Source organism: Oryctolagus cuniculus, chromosome X (assembly GCF_051225735.1).
Source record: "Oryctolagus cuniculus isolate XC-2025 breed Fujian yellow rabbit chromosome X, ASM5122573v1, whole genome shotgun sequence".
Lineage (NCBI taxonomy): Eukaryota > Metazoa > Chordata > Mammalia > Lagomorpha > Leporidae > Oryctolagus > Oryctolagus cuniculus.
The window spans coordinates 4,369,906-4,386,043 of record NC_142888.1 but is presented as its reverse complement, the minus strand read 5'-3'; the positions used below and the strand labels follow the sequence as shown (position 1 = coordinate 4,386,043).

General features: G+C 40.8%; 1 protein-coding gene across 12 annotated transcripts in view; it reads right to left on the bottom strand.

Moving 5' to 3' along the window:
- Positions 1 to 16,138, bottom strand: part of CDKL5 (cyclin dependent kinase like 5) — a 221,712-nt gene that overhangs the window by 85,648 nt on the left and 119,926 nt on the right. For 11 of the 12 annotated variants that reach the window (XM_089324161.1, XM_051826953.3, XM_070067277.2 and 8 more), the window contains one exon: positions 8,768 to 8,813. The exons of the other annotated variant lie outside the window; for it this stretch is intronic. In XM_089324161.1, the coding sequence (XP_089180287.1) occupies positions 8,768 to 8,813 (46 nt within the window). The remainder of the gene's footprint in view (positions 1 to 8,767; positions 8,814 to 16,138) is intronic. 12 annotated transcript variants of the gene reach the window in all.

Genomic DNA, 16,138 nt, shown 5'->3' with positions numbered 1-16,138 from the left:
CCCCCAGGTTCAAGTCTAGACTCTGCTACTATTTAGCTAACTGGCCAAGCAGCACAGTACAACTGAAGAGAATAGTCTCAGTTACATTTCAATTGCACAACATACCAGTTGTGCAATTTCGGGCCTTGGGTTTGTCATCTGTAAATTGGGGGTGGGATTATACTGGATAATCCTGAAAGTCTCTTCCAGCTCTAAGAGTCAGTACTTCTGGAATCAATATTGTGTTATAGTGGGTAAAGCTACCGCCTGCAATGCCGGCATCCCATATGGGTGCTGGTTCACATCCTGGCTACTCTGCTTCTGATCCAGCTCCATGCTACTGGCCTGGGAAAGCAGCAGAAGATGGCCCAAATGTTTGGGCTCCTGCCACCTACATGGGAGACCTGGAAAAAGCTCCTGGCTCCTAGCTTTGGCCTGGCCCAGCTCTGGCTGTCACAGTCATCTGGGAAGTGAACCAGCAGATGAAAGATCTCTCTGTGTCTCTCCCTCTTTCAAATAAATAAATAAATAAATCTTTTTTTTTTTTTTAAAGAGTTAGTACTTCTACGTGGCACCTGCTTACATGCATGCCGACCAACTTTGTCACCAGTCACGACTCTGAGGGGGTTCACCTGAATGCAAAAGCAACTGTGACGAAGTTATGTGCAGATAAACACACACACACACACACACCATCAAGAGAGGACTAAATGGAAGAGCAAAAAAGGAATGTTAAGCAAAAAGAAACAAAAACCCAACCTACTTCTAAGTTTACCAGCAAGTAGAATTAAATAGAGAAATCCATTAAAATAAACAGAACAATACTGAAGATGACAGATCACAGGAGCCAAAGAAATGCAAAGATAAGTGATGAAAAAAAGAAAAAAAATCTAAAGATACATAGAAACTCTATTATAACACTATTTTTAAAGGACTGTGGGCTTAGAAAAGAAATCCAGGAATAGCTGTAACCTACTTTATGAAATCACAAACCTGCCATTTTTGTATAGCCAAAGAGACTCCCCCAAATGGACCTTTAAACAGATATACTAAAAAAGTCAATTCATCCTTATACAAAACCATGGGCGTACCATGTTTGAGTCTGGCTGTCCTGAATGAAGGAGGAACATCAACAGCAGGATAATTAATGTGGCCAGAGAGGCTTGAAGGCTGTGCTACTGTTATATAAGCCAACAAAGAAGAGGCCCCTTCAATTTTCAGAGATGAGGGACAAGTAAAAGCACAATGGAAACTCAATAAATCCTAGAAGAATTCCTGAAGTCTGAGATCTGTTTTGGACATAAAAAGGAAGCACGGTGAAGTCATGACTGGCCAGAATGCTCAAGTCTGTTAATTGAGTTCCTCATTTAATCAAGGGTCGGAAGTTTTCTTTTAAGGCTTCTCTTACAGAGAAATCAGACTCTTAACTTTAAGGACTCAATATTATGCACTCTTGTGTTGTACAAAATAGGAGACCAGAGGACTTCGGATCCAGAAATCAGTCTAGAGCTTTCTAGGGTCTGGGAAAAAACAAAAATGAAGTAATTTGGAGGAAAGCAGAGATAATCAATTAAGCATTTTCTAATAATTAAGAGCAAATATGCTCATTCCAACAGAAAAATATTTATTTATAGAAAATATAAGCAACAGCAGACAGGAAATGCGAGCAATTTTCATATAAAAACAGAGACACAACCTAAATTCCATCTTACACTGGACTGCTGCACAGCTGTGACAAGTGGGGAGGAACTCTCCTCATTTCACCATCTGTACATTCAAGGAGAGACTAAAAAGCCCAAAGATACTTAGGAAGATCCAAATGTATATCAAACAAATTCTAGATCACAGGCTCTCTTAAAGTAAAAGTTGAACAAATTATATTTTTAATTCTTGCTCGTCCAAAGCTGTCTAGTCTAAATCAGTGATCTTGTATTATTTAATAAACTGAAAATGGGTGTGGGGTATGGGGGCGGGGAGGTAGGCATTTGCCATAGTGGTTAAGATGCTACTTGGGGCCGGCGCTGTGGCTCAATAGGCTAATCCTCCGCCTTGCGGCGCCGGCACACCGGTTCTAGTCCCGGTCGGGGCGCCAGATTCTGTCCCGGTTGTCCCTCTTCCAGGCCAGCTCTCTGCTGTGGCCTGGGAGTGCAGTGGAGGATGGCCCAAGTGCTTGGGCCCTGCACCTGCATGGGAGATCAGGAACAGCACCTGGCTCCTTGCTTCGGATCAGCGTGGTGCACCGGCTGCAGCGCGCCGACCGCGGCGGCCATTGGAGGGTGAACCAATGGCAAAAGGAAGACCTTTCTCTGTCTCTCTCTCTCACTGTCCACTCTGTCAAAAAAAAAAAAAAAAAAAAAAAAAGATGCTACCTGGGACAACTGCATCCTGGATCAGAATGCCTGGAGTTGAGTACCAACTTCATGCTAATGCACACCCTAGGAGTTAGCAACAGATGCCTCAAGAACTCAGCTTCCTGCCACCTACCTGGAAGACTGGGATTGAGCTCCAGACTCCTGGCTTTGGCCTGGTCCAGTCCTGGCTATTGTGGGCATTTAGGGAGTGAACCAGTAGACAGGAGATTGATCTCTCTCTATTTCACCTTTCAAAAAATACTAAAAATTTTCTAAAATTTGAAGACAGGGACCAGGATTGTAGTACAGTGAATTAAACCTCTGCCTGCAATACCAGCATTCCACATGAGCACTGGTTTGAATCCCACCTGCTCCATTTCCAATACAGCTCCCTGCTAATGTGCCTGGGAAAACAGTGAAAGATGGCCCAAGAACTTGGACCCTTGCTATCCATGTGGAGACCTGGATGGAGTTCCACACTCCTGGAATTAGCTTGGTCCAGTCCTGGCCATTGTGGCCATTTGGGGAGTGAACCAGCAGATGGAAAATTGGTATCTCTGTGTGTGTGTGTGTGTGTGTGTGTGTGTGTGTCTCCATCTGTCTCTGTAACTCTGCCTCTAAAATAAAAAACCAACAGTTTAAAAAAATTTGAAGACACCACTCATTTATACACATATGCATGTGAATGATTCAATGGTGATAGATTATCATCTAAACATCAGATTTCACTGTACAAGATTGCAGTTACAGGAAGAGTAAGAGAAGTAGGCTAAGTTTATAACTATATGTAGTCTTGAAAATGTTAACTAATCTCTAGTATCTCTATAGTCTATAGTCATTTTTTCTCTCCAGAAAATCCAAATAATAAGCAGAATTAATTCAATGAAGACTTCTAATGGGTTATATATTAACTAGTCAACATTTCTCTTTGGAAACCTACATTAATAGACATAATACCGAGCCAGTGCTGTGACATAGTGGGTAAAGCCACTGCCTGCAGTGCCGGCATCCCATATGGGCGCTGGTTCAAGTCCTGGCTGCTCCATTTCCGATCTAGCTCTCTGCTATGACCTGGGAAAGCAGTAGAAGATGGCCCAAGTCCTTGGGCCCCTGCACCCATGTGGGAGACCCAGAGGAAGCTCCTGCCTCCCAGCTTCAGATCAGTGCAGCTCCAGCCGTTGCAGCCAACTGGGGAGTGAACCAGCAGATGGTAAGCCTCCCCACCCCGCGCCTCTCCTTCTTTCTCTGTATAACTCTGACTTACAGATAAATAAATAAATCTTAAAAAAAAAAAAAAAAAACAGACATAATACCATCATTCAGGGTAACATTAAGAATTATCTGAGGGGCAGGCATTGTGGCACAGAAGTTAGGCTGTTGCTTAGGATGCCTGCATCCCTTATCAGTGTGCTTAGATTATGTCCTGTCTCCACTTTCCACCCAGCTTCCTGATAATGCACACACTGGGAGGCAGCAGGTGATGGCCCAAGTACTTGGGACTAACATTCCTGCTACCCACCTGGGAGACCCAGATAGAATTCCTGGCTCCTGGCTTTGGCCTGGCCCATCCTTAGCTGTTGCAAACATCTGGGGAATTAACTTTTCTCTCCCTCCCCACCCCCTTCTCTTTCTGTAACTCTGACTTTCAAATAAATAAATAAACATTTAAAAAATAATTATCTGACACTTCAAATTTACAATGAAGCATCACAAGCAGAAGTCATCAGAACAGGAAAAAATTAACTAAGTAAGCTCAGGTAAAAATCCGTCATGCTACCTTTTAACAGCAGGTTTTTTGTTGGAAGATTTATTTATTTATTCATTTATTTGAAAGTCAGAGTTATAAAAGAAGGGGGGAGGTGGGGGAGGGGGAGGGGGAGAGGGAGGGGGAGAGGGTGAGAAAGATATTGATCCTCCATCCATTGGTTCATTTCCCAAATGGCTGCAATAGCCAGGACTGGGTCAGGCCAAAGCCAGAAGCTTCTTCACAGTCTCCCACATGGGTGGCAGGGGCCCAACACTTGGGCCATCTTCTTCTGCTTTTCCAGGCATGTCAGCAGGAAGCTGGATCGAAAATGGAGCAGCTGGGACACAAACTGGTACCCATATGGGACGCCAGCATTGCAGGCGGCAGCTTTTCCCACGCCACACCAACCCCTAACAGTTTTTATCCCCAGCAGGAAGAATCATAGGTAAATACCCTGACAAATGATATGACAGTAATATTAGCTAACAATCTAAGAAAAAAAAAAAACAACCTGGAAAAGATGAAGCCAGAAAGATAAGAATATTAAAAATGAGAAGAAAACTGATGAAGAATTTTGTGTATTTTTGAATTAACTCTCTTTTTAGTGTGGAAGTCATTCATTGACCTACAATTTTAGTATAAAAATTCAGTAAAAATTTTAGTATAAAAATTGCTCTTCTTCGCAAAGAGATTAACACTTGATTCTTTCATGTAAGAAATAACAGTTTCTATTATAACATAAATTGTTATCTGTAAACTTATTTTCATAATTCTAGTTTCATTTTTCCAACTTAAAGTACCAATATAATCTTTTATTTATTATGAAATTTTGGTTCTCATTTTAAATAGTGATCTATTATCCTGGGATGATAATAAAGAACTCTTGAACTAAAATTGTGGCCTACCTTAAAATAGAGTTTCAAAAACATTTATATAAATTTGTGGAAACATGAATTTAACAAAAAGGTTTGACATTACCCTAATCTTTAAAGCTACCAGGAGGGCCGGTGCCATGGCTCACTTCTGCCTGTGGTGCTGGCACACCGGGTTCTAGTCCTGGTTGGGGCGCCAGATTCTGTCCCGGTTGCCCCTCTTCCAGTCCAGCTCTCTGCTGTGGCCGGGGAGTGCAGTGGAGGATGGCCCAGGTCCTTGGGCCCTGCACTCACATGGGAGACCAGGAGAAGCACCTGGCTCCTGGCTTTGTATCGTTGCAGCACCGGCCGTAGCAGCCATTTGGGGGGTGAACCAATGGAAAAGGAAGACCTTTCTCTCTGTCTCTCTCTCACTGTCTAACTCTGCCTGTCAAAAAATAAATAAATAAATAAAGCTACCAGGAGTTAATATATACCCTCACAAATTATTCCTTGATATCATCAGTGATAAAACACTTGATTAGCTTGAACTTGGGTCAGATCAAATACAGTTTGTACTTCAGTTTAATAATGTTTTTACAGGATTATTTCATCACAGATATTTTTATGGAATGGATTTAGAATAATCACTATCATATCAAAAGAACATTTTTAGAGTAAAAAAGATTAAAGAGAGCTATATAACAATTAAGACAATATCATCATGATACTCTGTTAAAACCTTTTATTTATTTGAGAGTCAGAGATAGAGAAAGACAGATAGACAGTTCCTATCTGCTGGTTCACTCCCCAGATATCCACAACGACTGGGGCTGGAGCTGCGAGCTGGGAACTCAATCTATATCTCCCACGTAGATGGCAGGAACCCAACCACTTCATCACTGTTGCTTCCCACGGATGGGAAGCTGAAGTCAGGAGCGCAGCTAAAATTGAACCCAGGTACTCTGATGTGGGACACAGGCTTCTTAACTGTTATCTTAAGCATTAGGCTGAATATTGACTCTTTATTATTACTATCATTGGTCTGACTGAAAATTGAGATAATAAATCGATTCAGAATTAAATGGTTTACATAGCAGTTGAATGAACATGTTCACCTGTATGAGACTATGTATACTTCATACTCCAAAAGGGTTGTTCACAACGCATGTACCCTTTCTTTCTATTAAGCAAGATCTATTTACTCTGGCAAGAGGAAAAGCGTAGAGATAAAAAACAGAGCACTAGCTCATGGAGAGAAAACTGGAAACTGGGAAAGTGGGCCTATAATATGACTAGAACTACAAGGTGTAGGCATACTTGGATATGTCTGCAGCTTCTATCAGCATTCATAGGTGTACACTAATCCACTGGTGTACAGTGGGTGATAAAGCTGCATGCCTGTGAAGGACAGTGAGCAATAATGGCTTGGCAGAGATGACTGCAGAGTAGATTAATGTTTTGTCAGCTCAGCGAATTATCATTTCCATGTTTGGACTACTCAGACCCTCCCAGATGCCACAGCTAAAAACAATCTCCCCTCAAAATGATATGAGTTCCATATCTCCGTTCAGTTACTGTTCTCTATTCTGATCATTATTGAGTTATAGGTCTTAATTCTACAAACAGGTCGAAAGTTTCTTGAACCTTCTTCATAGCTCTTACAGCACGTGGCTTAGGGCTCACTGAAATTCAATGAACACATTACTGACCACCACTCTGACACAGGTCAAAAACACCATATAATGGAAGCAAAGAATTGGTATGCACAGACTATAGATAATAAAGAATATGGCAGGTTTTTTTTTTTAAAGCAATGGCATACATGGCCTAGATTGCACTCCTTTTTATAACTTTAATCGCAACTATTATTTCTGTTGATAACTGATGCTTGCTGGTGTGCCCTACAAGATGAATGCACAGCCAGAAATCTTTACATGCATTCAAAGGTGGTACTTTGATCTACTGTAGCAACCACTCTTTTAAGGAGATCATCATTGTCTCTTGGCTACCTGTCTTTGGTCCAAAGTCACTGCTCAAACAGCTCATTTCCAATGGTCTCACAGTGGGTTGGCCTGGGCCTACTGCTTGTTGTTAGATCTCATATACCATTTGAAGAATGTACCCCCCCCCCCCACCCCAGAACAAGCTAAAAGCTGTTTTTATTGCCTTTCATTAAGGCCGCCCACACAATGGCTGCTAATACTATTGAGCCTATCTACCCTGTGACTTTTTTGTTAGCCAGATCTTTGTGTTACTTTATGTGTGTTAAGTATCTAAGGTCAGGGCAATGAAACTGATCTTAAATTTAGAAGCTGGTATCTTAGAATTCTTAGAAAATGTGTGCTGAAGAAGGTAGGTTATCACTGCTGTTTTCATGCTTCTGATTAAACCTGAAGGCTGAAGCTATCTATGCTGGTACCTCTTGCTCCTGCACTACTGTTTTTCTTTTTTTTAAAGATTTATTTATTTATTTGAAAGAGTTACACAGAGAGAGGAGAGGCAGAGAGAGGTCTTCCATCCGATGGTTCACCCCCCAATTGGCTATGTCACAGCACTGGCACCTTCAGTGGCTTATTTTTTAGATCCACCCAAAGATAGCCAAGTAGAGAAACTAATTGTGAAATTTTGCATGGCCTATATGAGTTGTAGGCAGCATTTTTTCCAAACATTTTTGGACAGAGACCCATAGTAGAAATGTTATGTCCTAACCCAGTGTCCACACACATACCATACAGTATGTAATTGAAGCAAAAGTGTGTCAAAAACTACTTTATTGCAGTAGTGGAAGGTACTAAATTTCTATTCTCTCCTATTCATATAAATTTATATAAATGCTTCTTATGGCATCAAATATTGGTGGTGATTTCACCACCAATGCATTACAGCCTGGTATTTGAAAAACATTGGTGGGGCCGGCGCTGTGGCTTACTGGGTTAACGCCCTGGCCTGAAGTGCTGGCATCCCATATGGGCGCCGGTTCTAGTCCTGGCTACTCCTCTTCCAATACATCTCTTTGCTATGGCCTGGGATATCAGTAAAAGATGGAACAAGCCCTTGGGCCCCTCTACCTGCGTGGGAGACCCAGAGAAAGCTCCTGACTCCTGGCTTCAAATTGGCCCAGCTCTGGCCATTGAGGCCATCTGGGGAGGGAACCAGCAGATGGAAGACCTCTCTCTGCCTCTGCCTCTCTGTAACTCTGCCTTTCAAATCGTTTTTTTAAAAATATGAACCACTGAAAAGATTAATTTTAAGCTTTCTTGACCAGCATAAGGTAATTTTAACAGTACTTTTGAAGTGGCCTTGGTGTATGTGTGACCAAGGCCTCCAAGTATGATATTTCTTCTTGAAAAGCTTTCATTCTCCCAATGAGTTATTCAGAATATAAAATCACTCCCTCAATACTGACTACCACTTATCCTTGTATTTCTGACTGTTCCTGGAAGTTGGCGATCACAGTAACCAATACTGAACCTTTCACACAACACTCTTGTATGAACCACAGAAGAGTATTTACTTCAAATCACTTTTCTTTTTTCATCTGACTTATATTTAGAAACAGCACAAGTAACAGGTTTTCTACACAGCCTTTGGGAGCAAGATTTCCAATACTGATTATACCTTAACATACAAGAAATACATATCAAGAAATTTGAAAAGATTCACACAGAAGAAACATTTCTTGGTTGCAAAGCAAATCATGACAATAAATATAGTATATTCAATTTCTTAAGACTGTGACTTTGCAATCTCAGAAATAGCCTAATCATGTAGATCCCACCTTTATCACAATTTACAAAAACTTAATAAAGAAGGAGAAAGTATATATATATATATACCTTCACTGTCCTTGAATTTCTTAATTGCCACAATTTCATGTGTTTCCTGCAAAGGAAAAGAAACAGAAGAAGAGTCATTCTCTAATGTTTTTCCAAGTGGGGATCCCAATTGCCTGGGAGGTATATTCTAAGACAAACTAGTAAGAACCTAGAATACAAATAAAAGATCAACCTCCTCCCCAGCCTCTCATTTCTTGTTCAAAAATTTGCATTCTTACCATCCTGCAGACATTGTTAAGGAAGGAAAAGGGAAGAGGGTGGAGGCAAAAAGTAGAAATTACAACAGAGTATGCATGACACACATGTTCATTGGGCTTCGAAGACGAAGAAAGGGCTTCTGGAACACTTTGTTGCTGGTGGCAGAATCTTTTCCAGCTTCACTTGTCTTTTCCTAACGAACACTACCTAGTAGTTCACCCTACTGATATTCATGGTTATTGCCAAATCCAAAGTGAGATAAACATTCTGTCACCAATAATCACCTTCCTCCTGCCTTTATCTCATCTGAATTAACAAAAATAGTTCGGGAGCAGAATTCTACTTTAAACGAGAATGACATTTATTTTTCTTTTCTTGGTTGGGAGAAGCAAATAAGGGCAGGAAAGGAAATGGAAATGCTACAAATTAACTATTACTAGGCTGAATAAGTTATATCTAGTACTGCTCTATAAAATGAATAAAAATGTTTTGGGAGTAAGTAATTATTATAGCATCTTCAAAGCTAAGACATCAGATGGAAAGCTTCTGAATGACTCAGGCCTGCTTTTTTTTTTTTTTTTTTTTTTTTTTTACTCTAAGTAGGTATACTTTCAGATTCAATCTTTAAATAAAACATTGTCCCTGCATCAAAACAGACTTTAAAACTGCACACAACACCAGCCAATAAGCAACAAGGTATATATCATTAACTTACTTAGAGCATGAGCTCTTCTCCCAAGCCCTTTCAAAAGCAAAGGGAATCATGGAAGGAAGGGAGCACGAAAGGGAGGGAGGTGGAGGAGCAAGGAGGGGGCGAGAGACACCATTCAATCAATGTGTGTGTGTGTGTGTGTGTGTGTGTGTTAAAGATGTACTTATTTATTTGAAAGGCAGGTACAGAGCAGGAGAGGCAGAAGCAGAAGCAGAGGTAGAGAGAGGAAGGGAGGGTGGAAGGGAGAGCATGGGAGGGAGGGGAGGAGGAGGGGGAAAGGGAGAGAGAGAATGCCTTCCATCCACTGGTTCACTCCCCAAATAGCCACAATGGCCAGGGCTGGGCCAAACCAAAGCCAGGAGCCAGGAGCTCCTTCCAGGTCTCCCATGTGGGTGCAGGGGGCCAAGGACTTCAGCCATCTTCCACTGCTCTCCTAGGCCACCAGCAGGGAGCTGGATCAGAAGCAGAGCAGCTGGGACTAGCTCCAGTGCCCATATGGAATGCCAGGGCTGCAGGCAACAGGTTAACCCACTAGGCCACAGCACTGGCCCCTGAATCATTGGGCTTTAAGACAAAGTGATGCCTATGTCTGTAAATCAAACCATTTCTGGTTCTCCTCTGCCCGCTGACAAAAGATCAGCTTTCATATCTGTTACCATTATTTTTATTGTACATTTTTGTGGGGCATGGTGTGATATTTCATTACATGAATACAATGTGTAATGATCAAACAGGGTAGTTGGCATTTCCATTTTCTTTGAACTTTTTATAAGTTTTTGATTAGCATGTGATAATGGTACATGCCTCTGTGGCACGCTAAAACAAGTACACAACGAGGAGGAATAGACAGAATTACAGGATACAGAAAACGTTTGGGTTACAACTCATTTGTACATTTGTGGATCTGCTGATTGAAAGACATTCAGTCTTCCAGGTACTTTCTGATGTAACTACTTTATTACTGAAAAGGAGTAATTGTTGACTCCAAGTAACTTGGGACATTATCAGCTATAATATCAGCACACAGATAGTACCTACAGAATAACTGCAAGAACTAACTACGACAAATCTCTTGCTTTGCTCACAGCACAAAGGAGGGGGGAGTATGATGTGTTTCAGGGAATAGAGTCTCTTTCCTCAGCGCTCTCTCAATATGGTTTCTGTATAGTATTAACTTGAAGAATGAAATGAATAAATAAATGAAATTTTCTACATAAAATTTATTTGATGCTGAGTAGAAAACACATTCAATTAAGGGCAGTAGATGCTAGAAGAATTTAACATTTCACTTATACTTAAATCGCTAATAAAAATAATATAACTACAGAAAATATAAAAAGAACATAAAGGGTATAGAGAATATAAAGAATACATCAAAAATATTACTCTAATTCTTGCTAACATTTTGGTATATTTTTTCCAATAAATTGTTCTCAATTCAGAATAGTAATACGAGTGTCTTTTATTCAAAATGGTTAGAATTAGAAGTGTTTCAGATTTTAGAGTCTTCTGGATTTTGAAACATTTAAATGGCCTTTACTATTTGAGCATCCCCAATCGCAAAATTCCAAAATTCAGAATCCTCTCAAATTGAAACAATTTGAACCTACCATTGAAGTTGAAAAACTTTCAGATTTCAGGATTACAAATGCTCAATCTGTTTTATATCTTGTTGTATGTTGCTTTTATTTCACTTGCTATTTCATAAGCAATATTTAGAATGTTTAGTTAATTAATTAGAAAAGCAGAGCGAGCGAGAGCGAGAGATCTTCTACCTGCTTTTTTTACTCCCCAGATGCCTACAAAAGCCAGGGCTGGGCCCAGCTGACACCAGGAACCAGGAACTACATCCGGGTCTTCCATGTGGATGGCAGGAACTCAAGTACTTGAGCCATCAGCTGTTGCTTCCCAGCATGTACGTTAGCGGGGAACTGGCTCTGAATTGAAGCCGGGACTCATACGGGATGCAGGGGTCCCAAGCAGGGGCTTAACCCACTTAACAACATCCACTCTCATTTAATAATTTTTTTAAGAATTTTTTAAATTTATTTGACAGATAGAGTTAGACAGTGAGAGAGAAAGACAGAGAGAAAGGTCTTCCTTCCATTGGTTCACTCCCCAAATGGCCGCTCCGGCCAGAGCTGCGCAGATCCGAAGCCAGGAGCCAGGTGCTTCTCCTGGTCTTCCATGCGGGTGCAGGGCCCAAGCACTTGGGCCATCCTCCACTGCCCTCCTAGGCCACAGCAGAGAGCTGGACTGGAAGAGGAGCAACCAGGACTAGAACCCGGTGCCCATATGGGATGCCGGCACCACAGGCGGAGGATTAACCAAGTGAGCCATGGCGATGGCCCCTCATTAAATGATTTTTAAAACCACAATTTAAAAATTATTTTAAATTATTAAGTGTATGTATTTATGGGGTACAGTGTAACAACTTAGTATCCATATATATATAATATCAGGTTAGTTGGCATTTCAAAAACATTACATTTCCAAAACATTAAAATTGTTTTAAATTTTTAAATTTAAATGGAAGAGAGATCTTCCATCCACTGATTGACTCCCCAAATACCAGCGACAGCCAGGGCTGAACCACACTGGAACCAGGAGTTCCATCCAGGTCTTTCACAGGGTTAGTAGGGACCTACATACTTGAGCTACCTCCACTGGCTTCCTAGGGTGCACATTAGCAGGAAGATGGATCAGAAGTAGAGCTAGGACTCAAACCCAGCACTCCGATATGGGATGGCAAGTGTACTACACAACACCTTAAATACCATAAAAAATGCCCAACCCCAATTGGGACATATTTATAGGGTATAGTATGATATTTCAGTAAGAATATATAATGTGTATGGATCAAATTGGGGTAATCAACATTTCCATCTCCTTATCATCACTTCATTGTTTGGATCTTTGAGTTCCTCTTATATATTTACTTATTAAAAATTGATAGGGGCCGGCGCCGCAGCTCACTAGGCTAATCCTCTGCCTGCGGCGCCGGCACCCCGGGTTCTAGTCCCGGTTGCCCCTCTTCCAGGCCAGCTCTCTGCTATGGCCTGGGAGTGCAGTGGAGGATGGCCCAAGTGCTTGGGCCCTGCACCCACATGGGAAACCAGGAGAAGCACCTGGCTCCTAGCTTTGGATCAGAGCGGTGCACTGGCCGCAGCACCCCGACTGCAGCAGCCATTGGAGGGTGAACCAACGGAAAAGGAAGACCTTTCTCTCTCTCTCTCTCACTGTCCAGTCTGCCTGTCAAAAAAAAAAAAAAATTGATAGGTAGGACTGGTTGTAGTGTAGTCGGGTTGGGCCGCAGCTGCCTGTGACATGCGCATCCCATACAGGTGCCAATTGGTATCCCGGCTGCTCCACTTCTGATCCAGTTCCCTGCTAATGGCCTGAGAAAGCAGTAGAAGATGGCCCAAGTACTTGGGCCCCTGCTACCCATGTGAGACTCAGATGAAGCTCCTTGCTCCTGGCTTCAGTCTGGCCCAGCCCCAGCCACTGTAGCTATTTGGGGAGTGAAGCAGTAGATGGAAGATCCATCGATCTTCCCTCCTACATCCCAGCCCCCCGATAACTCTGACTTTCAAAGAAATAAATAAAATCTTTTAAAAAATCGATAGGTCATTATGAACTATAGTCACCCCATTGTGCTGTAGAACTTATTTCTTTTAGCTGTGTTTTGGTACCCATTATCCAACCTTTCCCTATTCCTTCCTCATTCCCATCTTTCCCACCCTCTAATAACCACTATTCCACATTCTGGTTGACTGTTTTTCTAGCTTCCATGTAAGACAGAACATGTGGTATTTGTCTTTTAGCTTTTTGACTACAGCCATTCTAACTGGGGTGAGAGATTATCTCATGCTGGATTTGATCTGCATTTCCCTGACAGATCTTGTTGGAACATGTTATAACAAATTAGTATGAGTTCATTTTGGTGAAAAAAAAATCAAAATCTATGCATAGCTTTTACATAGTAAGCATTTTCATAAACTTTTTGAAGACCTTTCATATATATATGGATTTCAAATTTTTCCTGCACCTGAACTTAAATTTTCATAATTGCATAATTTTTTCACATCTGCATCATGAGTGCATAGAACGGAAGGCACACAGGTGTTCAATAAACATTTAATACATAAGCATTTATTGACTAAATTATTCAAAACTCCTGCATCAATTTTGTTCTTCACTTCTTCCATCTTAGGTTTCTTTACCTTCCTTCCCTGTCTTAGGCAGCTCTGCATTTTTTGCTTTGTTTCAGCTTGTTCTCTCTGTAGAGGTTATATTCTCCTCATTCTCTGTCAGGAGACTAAGCACATGTCTTAACTTCATCTGCTTATTACAAAAAACAATTTTCATAACTATATATTGCTTCTAAAGCTTCACTGTTTTTTTAACCTCATGGCTTTTCACAGTGTTTTCTCCTGTTCGTCCCCCTTTCTTAAACTCATCCTTATCTATATGGAAAGAAACCCACCGGGGCTGGCATCTGGCAGCAAAAAGGGTAGTTGGAGTTTTCACTCACATTAATTTCAATACAGATTAACATACTGTGAGCCCCATTTCAAAAATCTAGATTCCTAGCCAGCATTCTTCTCCTTGAGGTTGGCTAGTCTGAGACTGGTTGCTCAGACAAGGTTTTCTGAATACGCCAGAGGAGCACACGCCACTTGCTGTTGCCCACCTAGCATAACGTGCTCCTACCACTCCACACCTGCTCATTGTTCTCTGTGAGGGACTAAAAATCCTAGGATTGCTTCATGCCTCTTCCAATCCTCCTTAATTTCTTGCTTTACTATTGCAAAGGAACAAAATCTAAATGCAGCAGTACTGCTTCGAGGTACTTACTATGGAGAAGAGAATGGGAAGTATTGTTAAACCAGGTTTCAGGGATACCCACCTGAACCTTTTCCGATGCATGTTGATGTCTGGACTGGGCCAAACCGTGATTCCCTAGCTTTTGGCAACCATTTGTAAAGGCTCCTGCTTCCCCTAAATCATCTAGGAACTGAGAACAACATCCAGTCCCGTTCTTATAAAACAGCCTGGCTTTTGTTACAATTCCTAACAACTAAACGATGTAACTACCACACAATTTCAACTTTAAATGCAGCCACCATTTTGAAAAACTCGAGAGCAAATTTTCAAGGCTGCTTAATTCTGTTTTCCCAAATTGCAATCCTAATTAGCCTCAAATAAATCTAATTTTCTTTGTTCTTATCTAGGTTAACTTTATTTGTGGTTGACACTGTATTTGGAGTGTTGTGGTCCTGAAAAGACGTGAAAATACAGACGCCAATATGACAGTCAGGGACTAGGAACTGCAGCTCTGGCCGGGTCAGATGACGGTTATCTCGGGGAGATGACTGCCTGTTTTTCAGCACTCATGGGCAGAGGCCCAAGTCTTTTTCTACTTCCTTTGGATACTTTGCCCAACTGGGTCCACAAAGTAGAATAAATAGCTTTTCAATCCATTACTGCTAATGAAATAGACTCTTTCTAGACTTTGCTAATAATCCTTGATGTTTAGTTTCTTAATTTATGAACTGTTACAAGTTTGTTTTTGTTTTAAAATATATTCACAGTGTGTAATGGAAAGGTAGGAGGTGATACACCAAGCTTTATTACTTTTTCTCTCACTACCCTGATATGCTATATATAAGTACAAAGAAGAAAAATATATGAAAAATAATTCTGAAGAACTGTGCTTTAAACTCAATTTATTCACGAAAGGATGCTATTGCCCCCATAACGTCTGCAACAGAATGTCACCAGCTGTTGTTAGCAAGATAGGCATAATCTGCTACTTGTTTCAGTATAGTTACATGCTGACATTTTAAGCAATAAACTAAGAATGTGATAAAATACATCAGTAATTAATTAATGATAATTCCATACCTCACCCTTAATTCTACCTCCAAAATTGGAAATAGATTACTCTGGAATGCAAAAAGAAACATTAGGTAACTTTTAGATAAAAGTTCCTGAATTGTACTACTATCTCCATGAATGAACAAAGTATATCAGGGATTTAACATTTCCCAAAATAAATTTCCTCAACTGAAAAAAGCAAAATTAGATAAAGAGTGCAAACGAAATGTTATGAGTAATAAATACAAAAATATCTGGAGGGGCTATAGGCCTCACAGCATTTTCAAGATCTCTACCTTAAAAATCAAGCCTTGATCCCTAAATAACCACACTGCACAGACTTGTAACCACAAACTGATTCCTGTTACTGACTGGCAAAACCTCTCAAGTCTCAGTATTCTCCATATTAATTGTCCCTCAAGTAAGAGTCTGGCAAAGCAACTAACTGGTATTAACAGTCATGAAATTTACTATTATTTCAAATGTAGTTACAGAACTTAATTATGCTCTAGTATAGTGAACTGTTTATAACTGATCATACAGTATGTAAGGACATAACAGAAGTCATTGTTTTACATGTT